This window comes from Myotis nattereri, assembly GCF_964212035.1.
Source record: "Myotis nattereri genome assembly, chromosome: X".
In the NCBI taxonomy this organism is placed as follows: domain Eukaryota; kingdom Metazoa; phylum Chordata; class Mammalia; order Chiroptera; family Vespertilionidae; genus Myotis; species Myotis nattereri.
Window position 1 is genome coordinate 102,590,179 of NC_138078.1, and position 14,115 is coordinate 102,604,293.

A 14,115-nucleotide genomic window follows, 5' to 3' on the forward strand; every position below is an offset into this window, starting at 1 on the left:
TACTCGTATACTGTTAATTCAGTATCTATTATCCATAATGTTTTGTGCAACACTGTTTCTAATTGATAAAAAGAACTAAATGGAATGTTTTCATTCATAGTTGATTATTTTAGGATATACTAAATTAGGCTCTTTGGTAACGCAATACATAATTATGAGTTAGTCATTTGCTGTCAAGTGTGCTTCTAAAGTATTTGCTGAACTGATAGTTACTGTTGGAAAGATGTCTGTGACAGGCCATATATTACATCTTTTTTACTGTTCATTTCCGCTTTTGTACAGGGTATGTTGGTTGTTTCTCCACTAATAGTGTCAAATGGGTGGAAAATACACTCCCCAAATTTAGGAGAGAAGAAGAGTCCAAAATCCTCATCCTAAGTATTATGCATCTTAGTTTTCCATTTTGTGAATTCATAAAAGTAACTTTTCTCATAGGTGCTTTCTGAGATAAAACCATTTGTTGTTGCATGTTTGAAAATAAAAAATGTCATTGGAATAATATATTTTCTCTTGGTTAGAGTTTTTGTTTTAAGAGTAGGAATAGCCCTAGAAATATTACCCTAGAATTCAAAGTACATAGATCTAAATGTTAGAGAAAGCAAAGTCTTCATTGGGTTTCATATTTATTTTCATATTCAGTCACTAGCTGGGGCTATAGTTAGAGAATTAAAGTTTATTTAGAGATTTCAGTGAATGGGTATTTCCAGTGCATCAAAACAGAAAAGAATGTTCTGTTCTTTATTCTCCTTTCCCTCAATCACTTCCTTGTATGTCTCTAGACTGATTAGTTATTGCAAGTATCTTAAATCAAGAAACAACCAAAAATAAACCTCAGTATTTCTGTGCCTATATGATATATTTTAAAACAAAGTGCTATTTTTCTTTTTTTCTAATCTATATTAGAATGTTTCAGGTCGAAGAAGGGAAGCCATGGAATTGAAAGCAAGTGGCTCTTGGTAATGTTTCTTCAGTTTTGCATATCTGAACAAGGATCACTGCTCTGAGAAATTCTTTTTCTTGTCTTTGTCTTCTTCCTAAAACTTGAGGAGGTTGAATAGGGTCCCTGAGGCCTAATTTTGTTTTAGAACCATTATGTTCCCTTCCTTCATAAATTCTACTTCGCTAATTCTATTTAAATGTCTACCATGAAAAGAACTGACAGGTTCTAGTTTCAAGGTGCTGTTAAAAATGTTGCTTTAAAAGTTTTCCATTATGTTTTTAAAGAATGAAAGACCTTAAAAAGTGGTTCTATAGAGTTGAGGAGCTATTTCCCCCAATTGGCCTCCAGTTATTTGGTGCTAAAAATAATTGAAATAAATGATTTAGTATTGAGTTTTCTTAATATTAATTGCCTTTTTAGCAGCTTCTGTCAACAGTTGTTTTATATACATGTATCATCTTTGTCTTTTCTACTTTTAGAAATAATTGACATGTAGTATTGTATAAGTTTAAGTTGTAAAGCATAATTGTTTGATGCGTATATACTGCAAAATGATTACCACAATAAGTTCAATTAACATCCATCACCACACAGCTACAAATATTTTTATCTAAAAATCTAAGTCTGTATATTTCATTTAGTAAGATAAGACTTACTATTCATTTCTGTATGGGTTAATCAATACTACAATTTTCCAGGATAATAGGTTAATCCCCCTAAAGGCTATATTTTTATGGTTAATGTTGATCACAAATTTGACCAACTGAAGGGAGGGCAAATCTTTTATTTACCATTGAATCACAGAATCACAGTTCCTTAAACCTTAAAGAGAGCTTAGAGATCATGCACCCGCAGAGATTAAAGTGGCATAACCAAATTCGTAATGTTTTCATGGTACCATATTGCCTCTCAGACTCTAAAATAACTGAAGTATCATTTTACATATACATTTATAACTACATATGTTGCAGACAATATATGCTTAGAAAATTCAGACATATACCGTATTTAATTGGTTGAAATATGGAGTGTTATTTTAGAATTAAAGTATTAGAATTATCTATACATATAATTCTAATGTAAGATTAGGAATATATTAGAATATAATTATCTTAGAATTATTAACATTATATTTATATGTTGTACTACAATGAATTTCTCCATTTGATCAGTGAAAGAAGAAATAGAATTTTAGCAATTAAAATAACATCACATTTTCAAGTTAATCACAATATAAAAAGTAGTAATTATAAAGTTAAAGCACATCAGTTTTCTGACACATCAAATAAATACTTATTTTAAGTTATTTTTGTTTTCTTTAATTTGTTTTATTTTAATCGGTATCTAGAGTACAGTGCCAAAAAAGTCTTTAAGGCAATCATTTTTCTTTCTACTATTTTCCAATGTTGAAGGAAGGAAATCCATCAGGGTTTGAAAACATTTTTCTGGGGAGTATATTTGAACTTTGATTTGATTTCCAGGAGAATTTAGGTAAAATTGTCCACTCCCTTCCTCTCTCCCTTCTTCCTTTCTTCCTCCCTCCCCCCTCCCTTCTTGTTCGGCAGTCCTTTCTCTCTCTCTCTCTCTCTCTCTCTCTCTCTCTCTCTCTCTCTCTCTCTCTCTCCCACCCTCCCCCCTCTCCTCCCTCCCCCTTCTCTCTCCTTTTACCAAACAATAATTTCTTACTGAACTGTTTTATTTGGCAGCTGACATTCATCAATGCTTAAATAAGCACTTACTACTCACTTGATATGCAGTGTCTTAGCTCATTTTCCTACCAACTTTAGGTATAGTCACAGAAAAATTTCTAGAGCAAATTTCTCAAACTTTGAAATAATTTAAAAGTAATAGCTATAGTGCATACAACACCATTAATAACTGAAATGGGTTAAGTTAATCTGCTTAACTTTGACCTGGCCTTTCACAAACCTTGTTTTTGCAACTCAAAGATAGGATTATAGTATGCAGTGTTCCTAAAATTTTGGCCTTGAAACTCTTAACAACACTTAATAATAACTTGTGGAACACATTGTTCTAAAGCACTGCTATTCAAAGTGTGGTCCTGGACCAGCAGCATCAGCAACACTTGAGAACTTGATATTCTCAGGACCCAATCTAGCCCTGAGACAATCTCTGAGTGTGGGGCAATCTGTGTTTTATCAAGCCCTTTATATGAGAACCACTGCTTTAGAGGTTTACAGGATTAGTGTAGTTAGCTGTTGAAGAATAGTCAAGGGAGTTCAGGTTCAATAGACATTTCAAAGGACAGTATTAAATAAATTCCTATTATACTAATTTGGGGAACATAACCTGTACTTAACCACCTCTGAGCCTTTGTTCATATCTTTTCTTTGGTATACAATTCCTCTTTATAATAATCATGCAACAATATATAGTTGTAATCCTAGTACTGTTACTGGACAGATGGGAAAACTTGGACAAGTCATAATTATTTGAAACCTGGTTTTTTCATCGCTAAAATAAGAGATCCCTTGTAGCTGTAAAAATTCTTATTTTTCAGTTTATTCTGCTATTCTGTTTCTTGCTCACATACTGAATAACTTTTAAATTTAATTTTTATTATTTCTTAAGCTAATACATGTAAATAATATAAAATATTAAGGAGTTCTACAAGGTTTCTAAGAAACAGCAGTTTTATGTACCACTACTCTCCATCTCTGATCCTAATTCCTATATATGACTATTGATGATGTTTACATTTTAAAAAACTCAAAAAGGTAGCTTTATCAGTTCCTGTGAGATGTTTTCAGTGTTGACATTATTACAATTACTGAAGTATAACATTGATCATATCCAAGCCATGTAGTATATGTTCATTGATTACATTTCCTTTGCTATAAAACTTTTACCCTTTTTGTATACTTTTTTTTTATTTGCTCAATTTTCTATAGAAACATCCTCAAATTCTCCAACAGAAGTGTATATCCTAGTATGTTTAAATACATTAGGTCATCTATAACTTCTATTACTTATTTATAAAAGTTTTTTGAAGTGTTTGCACTGGTGTTCTTCTTCCTTTTACCTGAACTGGTTGTTCTCTATTTAATCTTCCTAAATGTTTGTCCTTAGAGTTCCCCTTCATCCTTATAGTGGAAATTCCTTTGCTTCTCTCTTATATTGAATCTTCTGTTTCCAGGATACTGTGCCTTCCTACCTTATTCTGTGGTTTAAACTTTTTATTTTGGTTTCAAATATTTCTCCAGTAACTTTCTGAGAAAGTAAATTATTTTAATATTTCATTTTTGAAAACTCCAACATCTGATTGATAGTGTAATATGTAATTCAAAGTTGGAAATACTTTCCCCTCAAATATTGAACTATATTGTTTTCTAGCTTCTAGTTCTATTGAGAACTTTATTGCTATGCATATGTGTGATCTTTTGTATATGACCCCTTTTTTTCTCTCTGAAAGATTTTAAAATCTTTTCTTTATCCCCAGACTTCAGAAATGTTATGTGCGTTGCTGATCATCATGTTTTGTTTTCATTGTTGTGGCTACTTCGTGGAACCTTTTAATTTAAATAAAGATAATCATGTCCTGCAGTGCTATAATTTTCATGATATCATCATCATCACCATCATCATTTCTTCTCCTCTACTTTTTTCATCACTTTTTGGGCTTTCTGTTCTTTAGGTGTTGGCTTTCCTGGATTGACCTTCTAATTTGCTTGCTTTTTCTCTCCAATCTTGTCTGTTCTGTGAGCTCCTCAACTCTAAATTCTATTCCTTCTACTGCTTTTTGTTTTATTCGTTTTAAAATTTAAATACAGCAAAATTAGCATTTTTTCTTGTACAACTCTATACGTTTCAACAAATGCATACTCATGTAATCACTACTGCAATACTCCAGACACCCCCATACATCCTTTGTGCTATACCTTTGTAGTCAACCCTTCTCTGCAACCCCAACTACTGGCAGCAACTGCTCTGTTTTCCCCTCCTATAGTTTTGCCTTTCCAGTATGACATATAAATACAGTCATACTGCATGTAGCCTTTAAATCTGTCTTCTGTCACATAACATAGTGCATTTGAAATTCATACATGTTCTGTGTCTATCAATGCTTCATTTTTTTATTGCTGGGGAATATTCTATTATATGGATATGCCACAGTTTGTCCATTCACCAGCTGAAGGATGTTTGGATTGTTTCCAGTTTTGAGTGAATCATGATTATGAAAAAAGCTGCTATACACATTTATGTACAGGTGTTTGTATGAACTTAAGTTTTCATTTCTCTTGGAGAGATACCAAAAAAAAATGGGATTGTTGGGTCATAATGGTAGCTCTATGTTTAACTGTTTAACTTTATAAGAAACTGCTAAACTATCTTTCCAGAGTGGCTTTACTATTTTATATTCCCACCAACAACATATGAGAGTTCCAGTTGCTCTGCATCCTTGTCAACACTTAGTACTGTCAGCTAAAAAAATATTTTAGTTATTCTAAGATGTATGTAGTGGTATTTCATTAAAGATATACAGATGGCCAATAGGCACATGAAAAAGATGCTAAATATTATTTTCCATCAGGGAAATACAAACAAAACCATGATGAGCTACCACTTCACACCCACCAGTATTGCTGTAATCAAGAGATGGACAGTAAATATTGACAGGATATGGAGAAATGGGAACCCTTATACACTACTGATGAAAATGTAAAATGGTGCTGCTGCTGTGGGAAATGGTCTGACAGTTCCTCAAACAGTTAAACATCATTTACTGTATGATCCAGCAACTACATTTCTGGGTATTACTCAATAGAATAGAAACATGTCCAAACAAAAACCTGCATGTGAATCAGTGGGGGCAAGTATGAGGCAGCCGATCCATGATTCTCTGTCGTCATTGCTGTTTCTATCTCTCCCTCTCCTTTCCTCTCTAAAAAAATAAAAATATATTTTTTAAAAAATCTTTGATATTAAATATTTTATATTAATTTCAGGTGTACAGGATAGTGGTTGAACATCTTTTTATGTTACTAACCATATCTTCAGTGAAATGTATAGATAATCTTTTGCCCATTTTTAAATTGTATTGTTTTCTTACTGTTGACTTTTGAGAGTTCTTAATATATTTTGATTAAAAGTGTTGTCAGATGGGTGATGTACAAATATTTTCTCTTAGTCGGCTTGTATTATCATTCTTCTGTCATTTGCAGAGCAAAATATTTTAATTTTGATAGATTCCAATTAGTTTTTTTCTTAAATTACATCTAAGAACTCTGGCTAACTCAAGGCCTTGAAGATTTTCTTTTATGCTTTCTTCTGAAAGTTGAAGTTTTGTTCTACATTTAGGTCTTTGATCTATTTTGAGTTAATTGCTATAAAATGTGTGAGGTATAGGTTGAGGATAATTTTTTTCTTTTGCATATGGCTGTCATTTGTTGCAGCACCATTTGATGAAACTACTGTCTTTTCTCTATTGGACTGCTCTTGTACTCTTTGTCAAAAATCAATTTATATTTTTGTGGGCCTTGTGTGCTTTCTCTGTGTTATTTTCCCTTTCCTCTTCTCTTTTTGTCTTCCTGTCTCTATTTCCTGTCTTTATTTCCTGTTCTTTCTATTTTTGATTCTCTCTGTCCTCTCAGTTTCCCCTTCCTTTATTCCTCAAAATTAAGTATACTAGTATAGATTAGTATTACTTGAAGTTTTATATACCTTATTTTTCATTTAAATAACAATAAATATGAAGTCTTTGTATTTTTCATTATAACCCTTAATATTTTTTAGTGAATTTGTGGATTTAAAGAAAGATGGTGATTCCTCTTCCCAAATCATGTTTCAGAACTTTTACAAAAGGAATAATTTCCTCAATGTTATGGTTTCTTTAAAAAATAAATTAGTGAAGGTAATTTCAAATTGTCACATTAAAAAGGATGTCAAGATTTTATTTTCTTCTCTACCATGCTTTTATTTCATTCCTAAATTATAAAATTGATTATTGATGCTGTCTCTGTAGGCATTACTACTAGATCCACAGTTACAAGAAAAACAGTTTTCAAGGCAGCTGAATTTTGCAATTTCTTCAAAGTCTAATTTTGATCTATTTTTTTAACCTTTAGAAAAGTAAGAAGGGCATTGGATTTTGTCATTTAAATAAAAACAAGACACTTGACCATGGACTCAAGTAATACAAGTTAGCAGTCCTTCTTTGGACCTTAAAAAACACAGTCATATTTTACTTTGGTTTTCTCAGAATTTAGAGTAATTTTTCTGGGAAAATGCCCTAATAATACACTGAAACAGGCCTCTCAATGTCCAACACCTTCAGTGCTGTGCCCCAGGATTTTAAATGTACTCTTTATTAAAAATTTTGTGGCTAAATTATTCCTTTCATGCTGCTTCAATTAAAATAATTTTCATTTTTTAAGAAACATTTTTGTATATTCTCTTTTAGTTAAAGCTATACAGTAGTTTGCAGACATTAGTCAATAATTGTATCACTGTTTCCTAGCATAGCTAACGGAATTAGTTTCTGTGATCATATCATAGTTATTATTATCTAGGGCAATGGTTCTCAACCTTCCTAATGCCACAACCCTTTAATACAGTTCCTCATGTTGTGGTGACACCCCAGCCATAAAATTGTTTTCATTGCTACTTCATAACTGTAATTTTGCTACTGTTATGAATCGTAATGTAAATATCTGATATGCAGGATGTATTTTCATTGTTACAAATTGAACATAATTAAAGCATAGTGATTAATCACAAAAACAATATGTAATTATATATGTGTTTTCCGATGGTCTTAGGCGACCCCTGTGAAAGGGTCGTTCGACCCCCAAAGGGGTCGAGACCCACAGGTAGAGAACCACTGATCTAGGAGAACTGAATGAGATTACTTAAATTCCATTACGTGAAATATCCAGATAACTGCTTTGGCACTTTGCTTGAATTGTGAACCTCTGCACCTATATATTAAGGGTGCCACCCTTTGCTTTTTAAAAAGATATATATATATATATATATATTTTTTGGAGGGGGCACCCGGATATGAACCTAAAAAGATATTCTTAATAAAAAATCTTACTATTTAATTAGGTTCAGATTTTTCCCCTCTCATCTCCATGTAACTATAGGAGCAGGGAACTTGGGCAGAGGTTTTACAGCAATGTAATGTGGGCCAGGCTGCATCATATACACCTGGGTGTTATTGCAGTTCCTTTGCAGCCTCGTGCAGCAGTTGCCCTGAGTTAAGCTGCAAACTCGGCTTCCCTTTGGTCCCAAAACTCAGCTGCTTGTGCATACTTCTCTCAACCTTGGGCTGATGGGTTAATTCCACTCTTCCCCAGCAAAGTAGCTCTGCAAGTACCCTTCTCCCATGTCTTTCTCAAGTCTAGTTCTCTATTCCTAGGAGCATTGGTTCTTCCTCTTCTTTTCACAGGATCTCGACTAGTCCTGGGCAAGCCAGCTCTTTGCTTCTGCTCCTGAGAAGTGCCAAGATTCTGCAACGCTGACTCCAACTGCCTTCTCATGCCTAGACTTTGGGCTGCTTTCCGGATACCTGCATAAGCAAGTCCTTGTCACTACTACCCATTCCTACCTGCACCTTGCTTTTTCTTCTGACTACACTTGTGTTCCTTTCTTCCATTCCCCATCTCCACCCTCCGTGCACAATGCGGAAAGGATGGAAAAAGTACTGCGGCCAGAAGTCTCTGAGTGAGGCAACAATGGATGAATATTTAGGCAGCTTAGGGCTGTTTCGAAAGCTGACTGCCAAGGATGCCTCTTGCCTCTTTCGGGCTATTTCGGAGCAGGTAAAATGAAAGCAAATATATCTTCCCTATACTTAGATTTCAGAGTTTGTGATGTGGCATGGTACTGTAGGTAGAAGAGCTGTAGCCCACAAAAACAAAAATCCCCTTTTTTCTTTCCTAGTAAAAATATCCAGGTCTGTCTGCTACTTATTAGCTTGGTAGAGACCTTTGCTGATTAGTCCAAATATATTGCTGTGCCTTTGGTATCTTTTCTGTTTTCTAAATACTACTTTGGAATAGATGAGAGGTAAAATAATGGGATTAAAGAAAAATCTGAAATTTATCTTGATCCTTTATAAGCAGCCCCTGCTTCCTCTAAATTTTATGCCCAAGGAAAAATATTCAAACTGTGCCCATAAAGAGTAGAAAAGGGGGAGCTTAACAGAATCATCTCTCCCCAGTCTCACAAAAGGTGACAAAAACAGATGTTAGTAATATCAGGACTTAATTTCCCACATACGTTCTGAGCAAGGGGGACTTTTAAGTGACTAATTCCTAGTCTTAATTTAGAAGCTTTTATTTCAAATGACTGCTAAAAGTAAGCTGATTTTTCTCTTTTCAGTTGTTTTGCAGCCAAATCCATCATTTGGAAATCAGGAAGGCTTGTGTCTCATATATGAGAGAAAATCAACAAACTTTTGAGTCTGTAAGTAGAATACATACCCAAGGGAGAGTTGTCATTAGAATATGTAGCAGATGGGAAATGAATTTTGAACACCTATATATGAAAATTATATGTAATCTCAGTAGCAAATATTCAATTTTCTGCTAGCTTCACCCTAGCTAGCACATTTCTGGACCTCTTCCAGAATTAGATTGTTTTGTACTCTAAAAACTAAGAAAAAAAAACAATCTGTATTCTTCCCATTACTTTCTTCCTCCCACACACCAGAAAAACCTTCAAACCCTAAAAAGTCATACTTTGACTTCTGTTTTATATTATATATACCACTATTTTATTGAACAAATAATCATAGTTCACGAAAGGTATGCCCTTGTTAATATTTTAAATGTATATATTTTAAAATATGTACAAATGGGAACACCCTCCGTTCTCTTGCTTAGTTCAGTGCACAATGCTTGAAGAGTCTTATAAAACTTAAGTGTAAGGAAAAAAATTAGTCCTAAACATCCATCTTTTCATGTGTCAAACTGTGGTAATTGGAGGTCTGTCATTAATGATTGACTTTAAAACAATTTTTAGAAGGCATCTTTCTATACATTGAAGTACTTGAATTCTTGTTAACAAATAGAGATTTTTATCAAGGTCTTACATGAAGTGTACCCTTTCATTAGTCCATTAAATTTTTATCATGCCTCTAGCCCTTGCAGTACTATTTTTCTTCTGCTTTTATATTACGGATATTTGCCTGCTGTTTGAGGTTTACTCTTAATTTTCTCAACAGGTTTCATTGAGTTTTAAAAATATGTGAAGGATTTTTTGACTTGTAAGCTCATTACCTTAAAGTTAATTACAGTCTTTACAACACCTGGGAAAAGGATTGTTCATTAATTACTTACCAAATGTAAGACCATGGTGTAAACTGTAAAGCATTGCATCTCAAGTATTTTTGTGCATACAAATCACCTGGAGACCTTGTTAAAATACAATTCTGATTTAGTAGGTCTGAGCTGGGGCCCAAGATTTTTTGCATTGTTAACAAATTCCCAAGTGATGCTTGCTATTGTTTGTGGACCACATTTTGAATAACAAAAATACGTGTGTAAATTTTTAAAACTATGTAGATGAGTCTCATAATAATAATGCTGTGTGAAAGAAGCCAGCCTCCTCAAAAAAAGTACATACTGTATGATTTCCTTTACATAAAACTAAAGAAAATGCAAACCAGCCTGTTGTGATTAAAGCAGGTCAGTGATTGCTTGGGTGTCAGTGGAGTTAGAGAGGAGCACAAGGAAACTTATGGGGAGGATGGATATATTCACCATCACGGTTATCATGATTATTTCATGGGTGCATACATGTCAAAACTTATTTGACTGTGATATTTAAATATGTGCAGTTTATTATATGCCAGTTATTCCTCAGTAAAGCTGTTTAAAAGGATTGAGAAAAATTCAAAATTGATTTGTTAAATTCTAGTTATATTTAATACTAGATATGTATGTATGGAATGAGATTTATATTCTCTGAGTTTAATGTAATTTTATTTTTATTGAGGTATATTTTACATTCAATAAAATTCACCATTTTAAGTTTAGCAATTTTAGTTTTGGCAATGCAGTCATGCAGCTGCCACTGCAATCAAGAGAGAGAACATTTCCATTGCCCCAAAGTGTTTCCTTGTGCCCTGGGCTTTTTTGAACCTAATAAAATTCCCTTTAAACTTCCTCAAAATTTTAACTTTGTAAATGCATGTCTCTTGTAAAATTTAAAATATTGGGCTTATAATTATTGGGCTTGCTTGATTTTTGAAAATAGTCAAGTTGATATTTCAAAGGAAACTTATAGGCATAGCAGTTGAGGAAATGCACTGATGTATGGATAAGCCAGGACCAATTCCTAACATTTTTAATAGTACAGCTTTTCTCCACCCATAGCTTTTGTGTATGTGCAAATCTTCTTGAGGTGCTGTGCAAAGTAGTAATTTAGTACCATAATTATTGAGCTGAACAAAAATCCATTGGAGGATAATATTGCAGAATATGATCAGATTTCAGTAATGCTATGTATTTGGTTAAGTCAAGTTTGTTTTATTTTTGAAGTATGTGGAGGGATCTTTTGAGAAATACCTGGAACGGTTGGGAGATCCCAAGGTAAGATAAAATATGGGGGTTTAATCTTTTCAGAGTAGTATTTGGAATAAGAACCTAAATAATCATTCAGCTTGTTGCTTTAGCTAGGGCCAATCTAATTAGTTTCTTAAGTAGCCAGCTGTGTTGAATCAAATAGTTCTTGCAAAAGTTTAGAGGCTGGCAGCTGACCTATTATTCTGTGCTGAATGTTGAGAATTGTGTGTTTAACAATTTTATCATCCATAAATGAGTGAAAGAATACACGCTGCTTGGGAACTGGACAAACATGAGCCATTATCATTTTAATGGGGGGGGGGGTGGTGGTAATGAATGTTACTAGGAGGTTATTAAAACAATTCTCCCTATTTGTAGTTATCTTTCTTTTAAGTGGAAGATCCATAAACACATATTTAATTAAAATTTTATGTGATTAAATTAATTCCATAGTTCTGGGCTTAAAACACATGTACTAAATACCATGCTAACTTCGTATTTTTACACTAATTACATTTTAATTTTGCCTTTTAAATCTCCCATATTAAGTGTCTTTGTTACTTAATAACTAAGGTCTTCGGGTCTTTTTTCCAGAATAAGTCTATGTTAATTAGTAACTATCACAGTATCCCAAGTCTCAAAGCAAGTTATATTGTGTTCTACAAATTCTTCATCTAAAAAAAAAAAAAATTATAGTCTTGCAAAACCTTGTACTTTCTAGCTACTCAATGTTTATAAAAACTAATTTATATTTAGGAAAGTGCTGGCCAGCTGGAAATAAGAGCTCTTTCTCTAATTTATAAGTAAGTGGAATCTCCTTTTTTTAAAGTGTGTGTGTGTGTGTGTGTGTGCGCGCGCGCGGGGTTTCTATTTAAATTCCCTTTAGTATTGGGAAAATTGTAGATTTGATGCATTGATATGTAGAAGGAACCAGGTCTAAGCAAAGTTCATTAGTGCAATTTTAGGTGAAGAATCTCTAGCATTTGTTTCAGTTTGAATGGAAGAATAAAAGACTTTAAGAACTGCTGTTATTGTTCCTGTGGCTAATTAGAATGCTTAGTTTAGAATTTTGTTTAACTTTGTGCCTCTTTTGCATGCATCCTCAATAGGGTTGTATTGCTTCTATGAGGGTAGAAATTGGTTCAAGGACAAAAAATTTAGATACGGTGGGTATTAAAATTTCATAGGGAAATTAAGAAAAGTCTAAAGTGTCTCTCCAGGGAGGCGATCATGGGGGGAAATTTTGAGAAACACTGCTCTAATGCTTTGCAAGTTTTGTGTTGAAACTGCAAAAAGTGGCATATGTGAAAGCTGTAGGGTTGTTTTTTTTTTTACTTTATTTTTTACATATTACAGATGTTCCATTTCCCTGCCCCTTTGCCCACCTCCACCCAACCCTGCCCCCCCCCTTCTTTCTGGCCAGCACCACACTATTGTTAGTGTCTATGGGTTGTGCATATATGTTCTGTGGCTAATCTTTAGGGTTTTGAAAAAGCTATATAATATAGGTTAGACTCGAGGCTCATGGGAATCTTACTCATTTGAGAAGTTTGATCTATATAAGACTCCTTCACAATTCTGAGGATGGTGAGATGGCATATACCAGTACCTGGGTAGAGTCAGAACCCTCTGGTTATGGGGACTTGTTCAAGTTAGTGTTTTTTGTGTTTTTTCTTTGGTGTGCTCTTTACTCACTAAATCTAGCAAGATGTAGTATAGCAGAGTCATTGGTCAGGTGGATTTTAAATCGGGCCATCTCTTAAATTGGCCTGCCATCTGTTTTTTTATGGCCCTAGAGCTGAGAATGCTTTTTAAAAGTTTTAAATGGTTAAAAAAATCAAAAGAAGGATAATGTTTTGTGGTGTGTGAAAATTATATGAAATTCAAATTTTAGTGTCTATAAATAAAGTTTTATTGCAACACAGTCATGTGCATTTGTTTATCATTGTTTATGGTTGCTTTTATACTGCAAAATGGAAGTTGAATAAAACATAGGGCTGGCAAAAGCTGAAATGTTTATTACCTGGTCTTTTATCAAGAAAAATTTGTGCACCCCTGTTTTAAATAAATGGAAACCTCCAAAACTCACAAACATACATACAGTTGGTAATCTACCTTTACTGCCCGTTCCTCTAAATTAAGATATATTTTTAAAAATCCATAGAACTTTACAGGCCAGTAGCTTGTCTACCATGAGTTAGCATTATGTAGCCTCTTAAACATTTGGATTATTTTATATGAATAAGGTCAGCAGTTTCAAAGCAGCATAAATATTGGTTCTTATAACTACCTCTTGCATATGTTAAATTATCTCTTCTCATCCACCTTTGTTTTCTACCCATGTAGTCGAGATTTTGTTCTTTATCGCAATCCCGGAAAGCCTCCAACTTATGTCACAGATAATGGCTATGAAGACAAGGTAAGAAGATGAGTGAATGTTTGTTAAAATAAAAAGAAGAAATTGAATGATGTTGTGGGCTTACCAGGATCTTAAATCATCCCTTTTACCTCGTTAATTAAAAAAGCCCATTCTAAATTCCAAACTCTCTTGCCACCAATGTTGTTAGCTACCCTTCTGAACAGACCTGATCTTGTCACTCCTGTGTAATAGAAAACCCTAATCAGCTCTTCATTGATAAAAAG

At 33.6% G+C, this 14,115-nt stretch overlaps 1 protein-coding gene across 1 annotated transcript in view; it reads left to right on the forward strand.

Moving 5' to 3' along the window:
* ALG13 (ALG13 UDP-N-acetylglucosaminyltransferase subunit) overlaps positions 1-14,115 on the forward strand; it is an 80,228-nt gene that overhangs the window by 12,309 nt on the left and 53,804 nt on the right. The window contains 7 exon segments of the mRNA XM_081115375.1: positions 8,352-8,380; positions 8,383-8,504; positions 8,506-8,724; positions 9,287-9,370; positions 11,449-11,499; positions 12,229-12,275; positions 13,819-13,891. Coding sequence (XP_080971501.1) covers positions 8,352-8,380; positions 8,383-8,504; positions 8,506-8,724; positions 9,287-9,370; positions 11,449-11,499; positions 12,229-12,275; positions 13,819-13,891 — 625 coding nt within the window.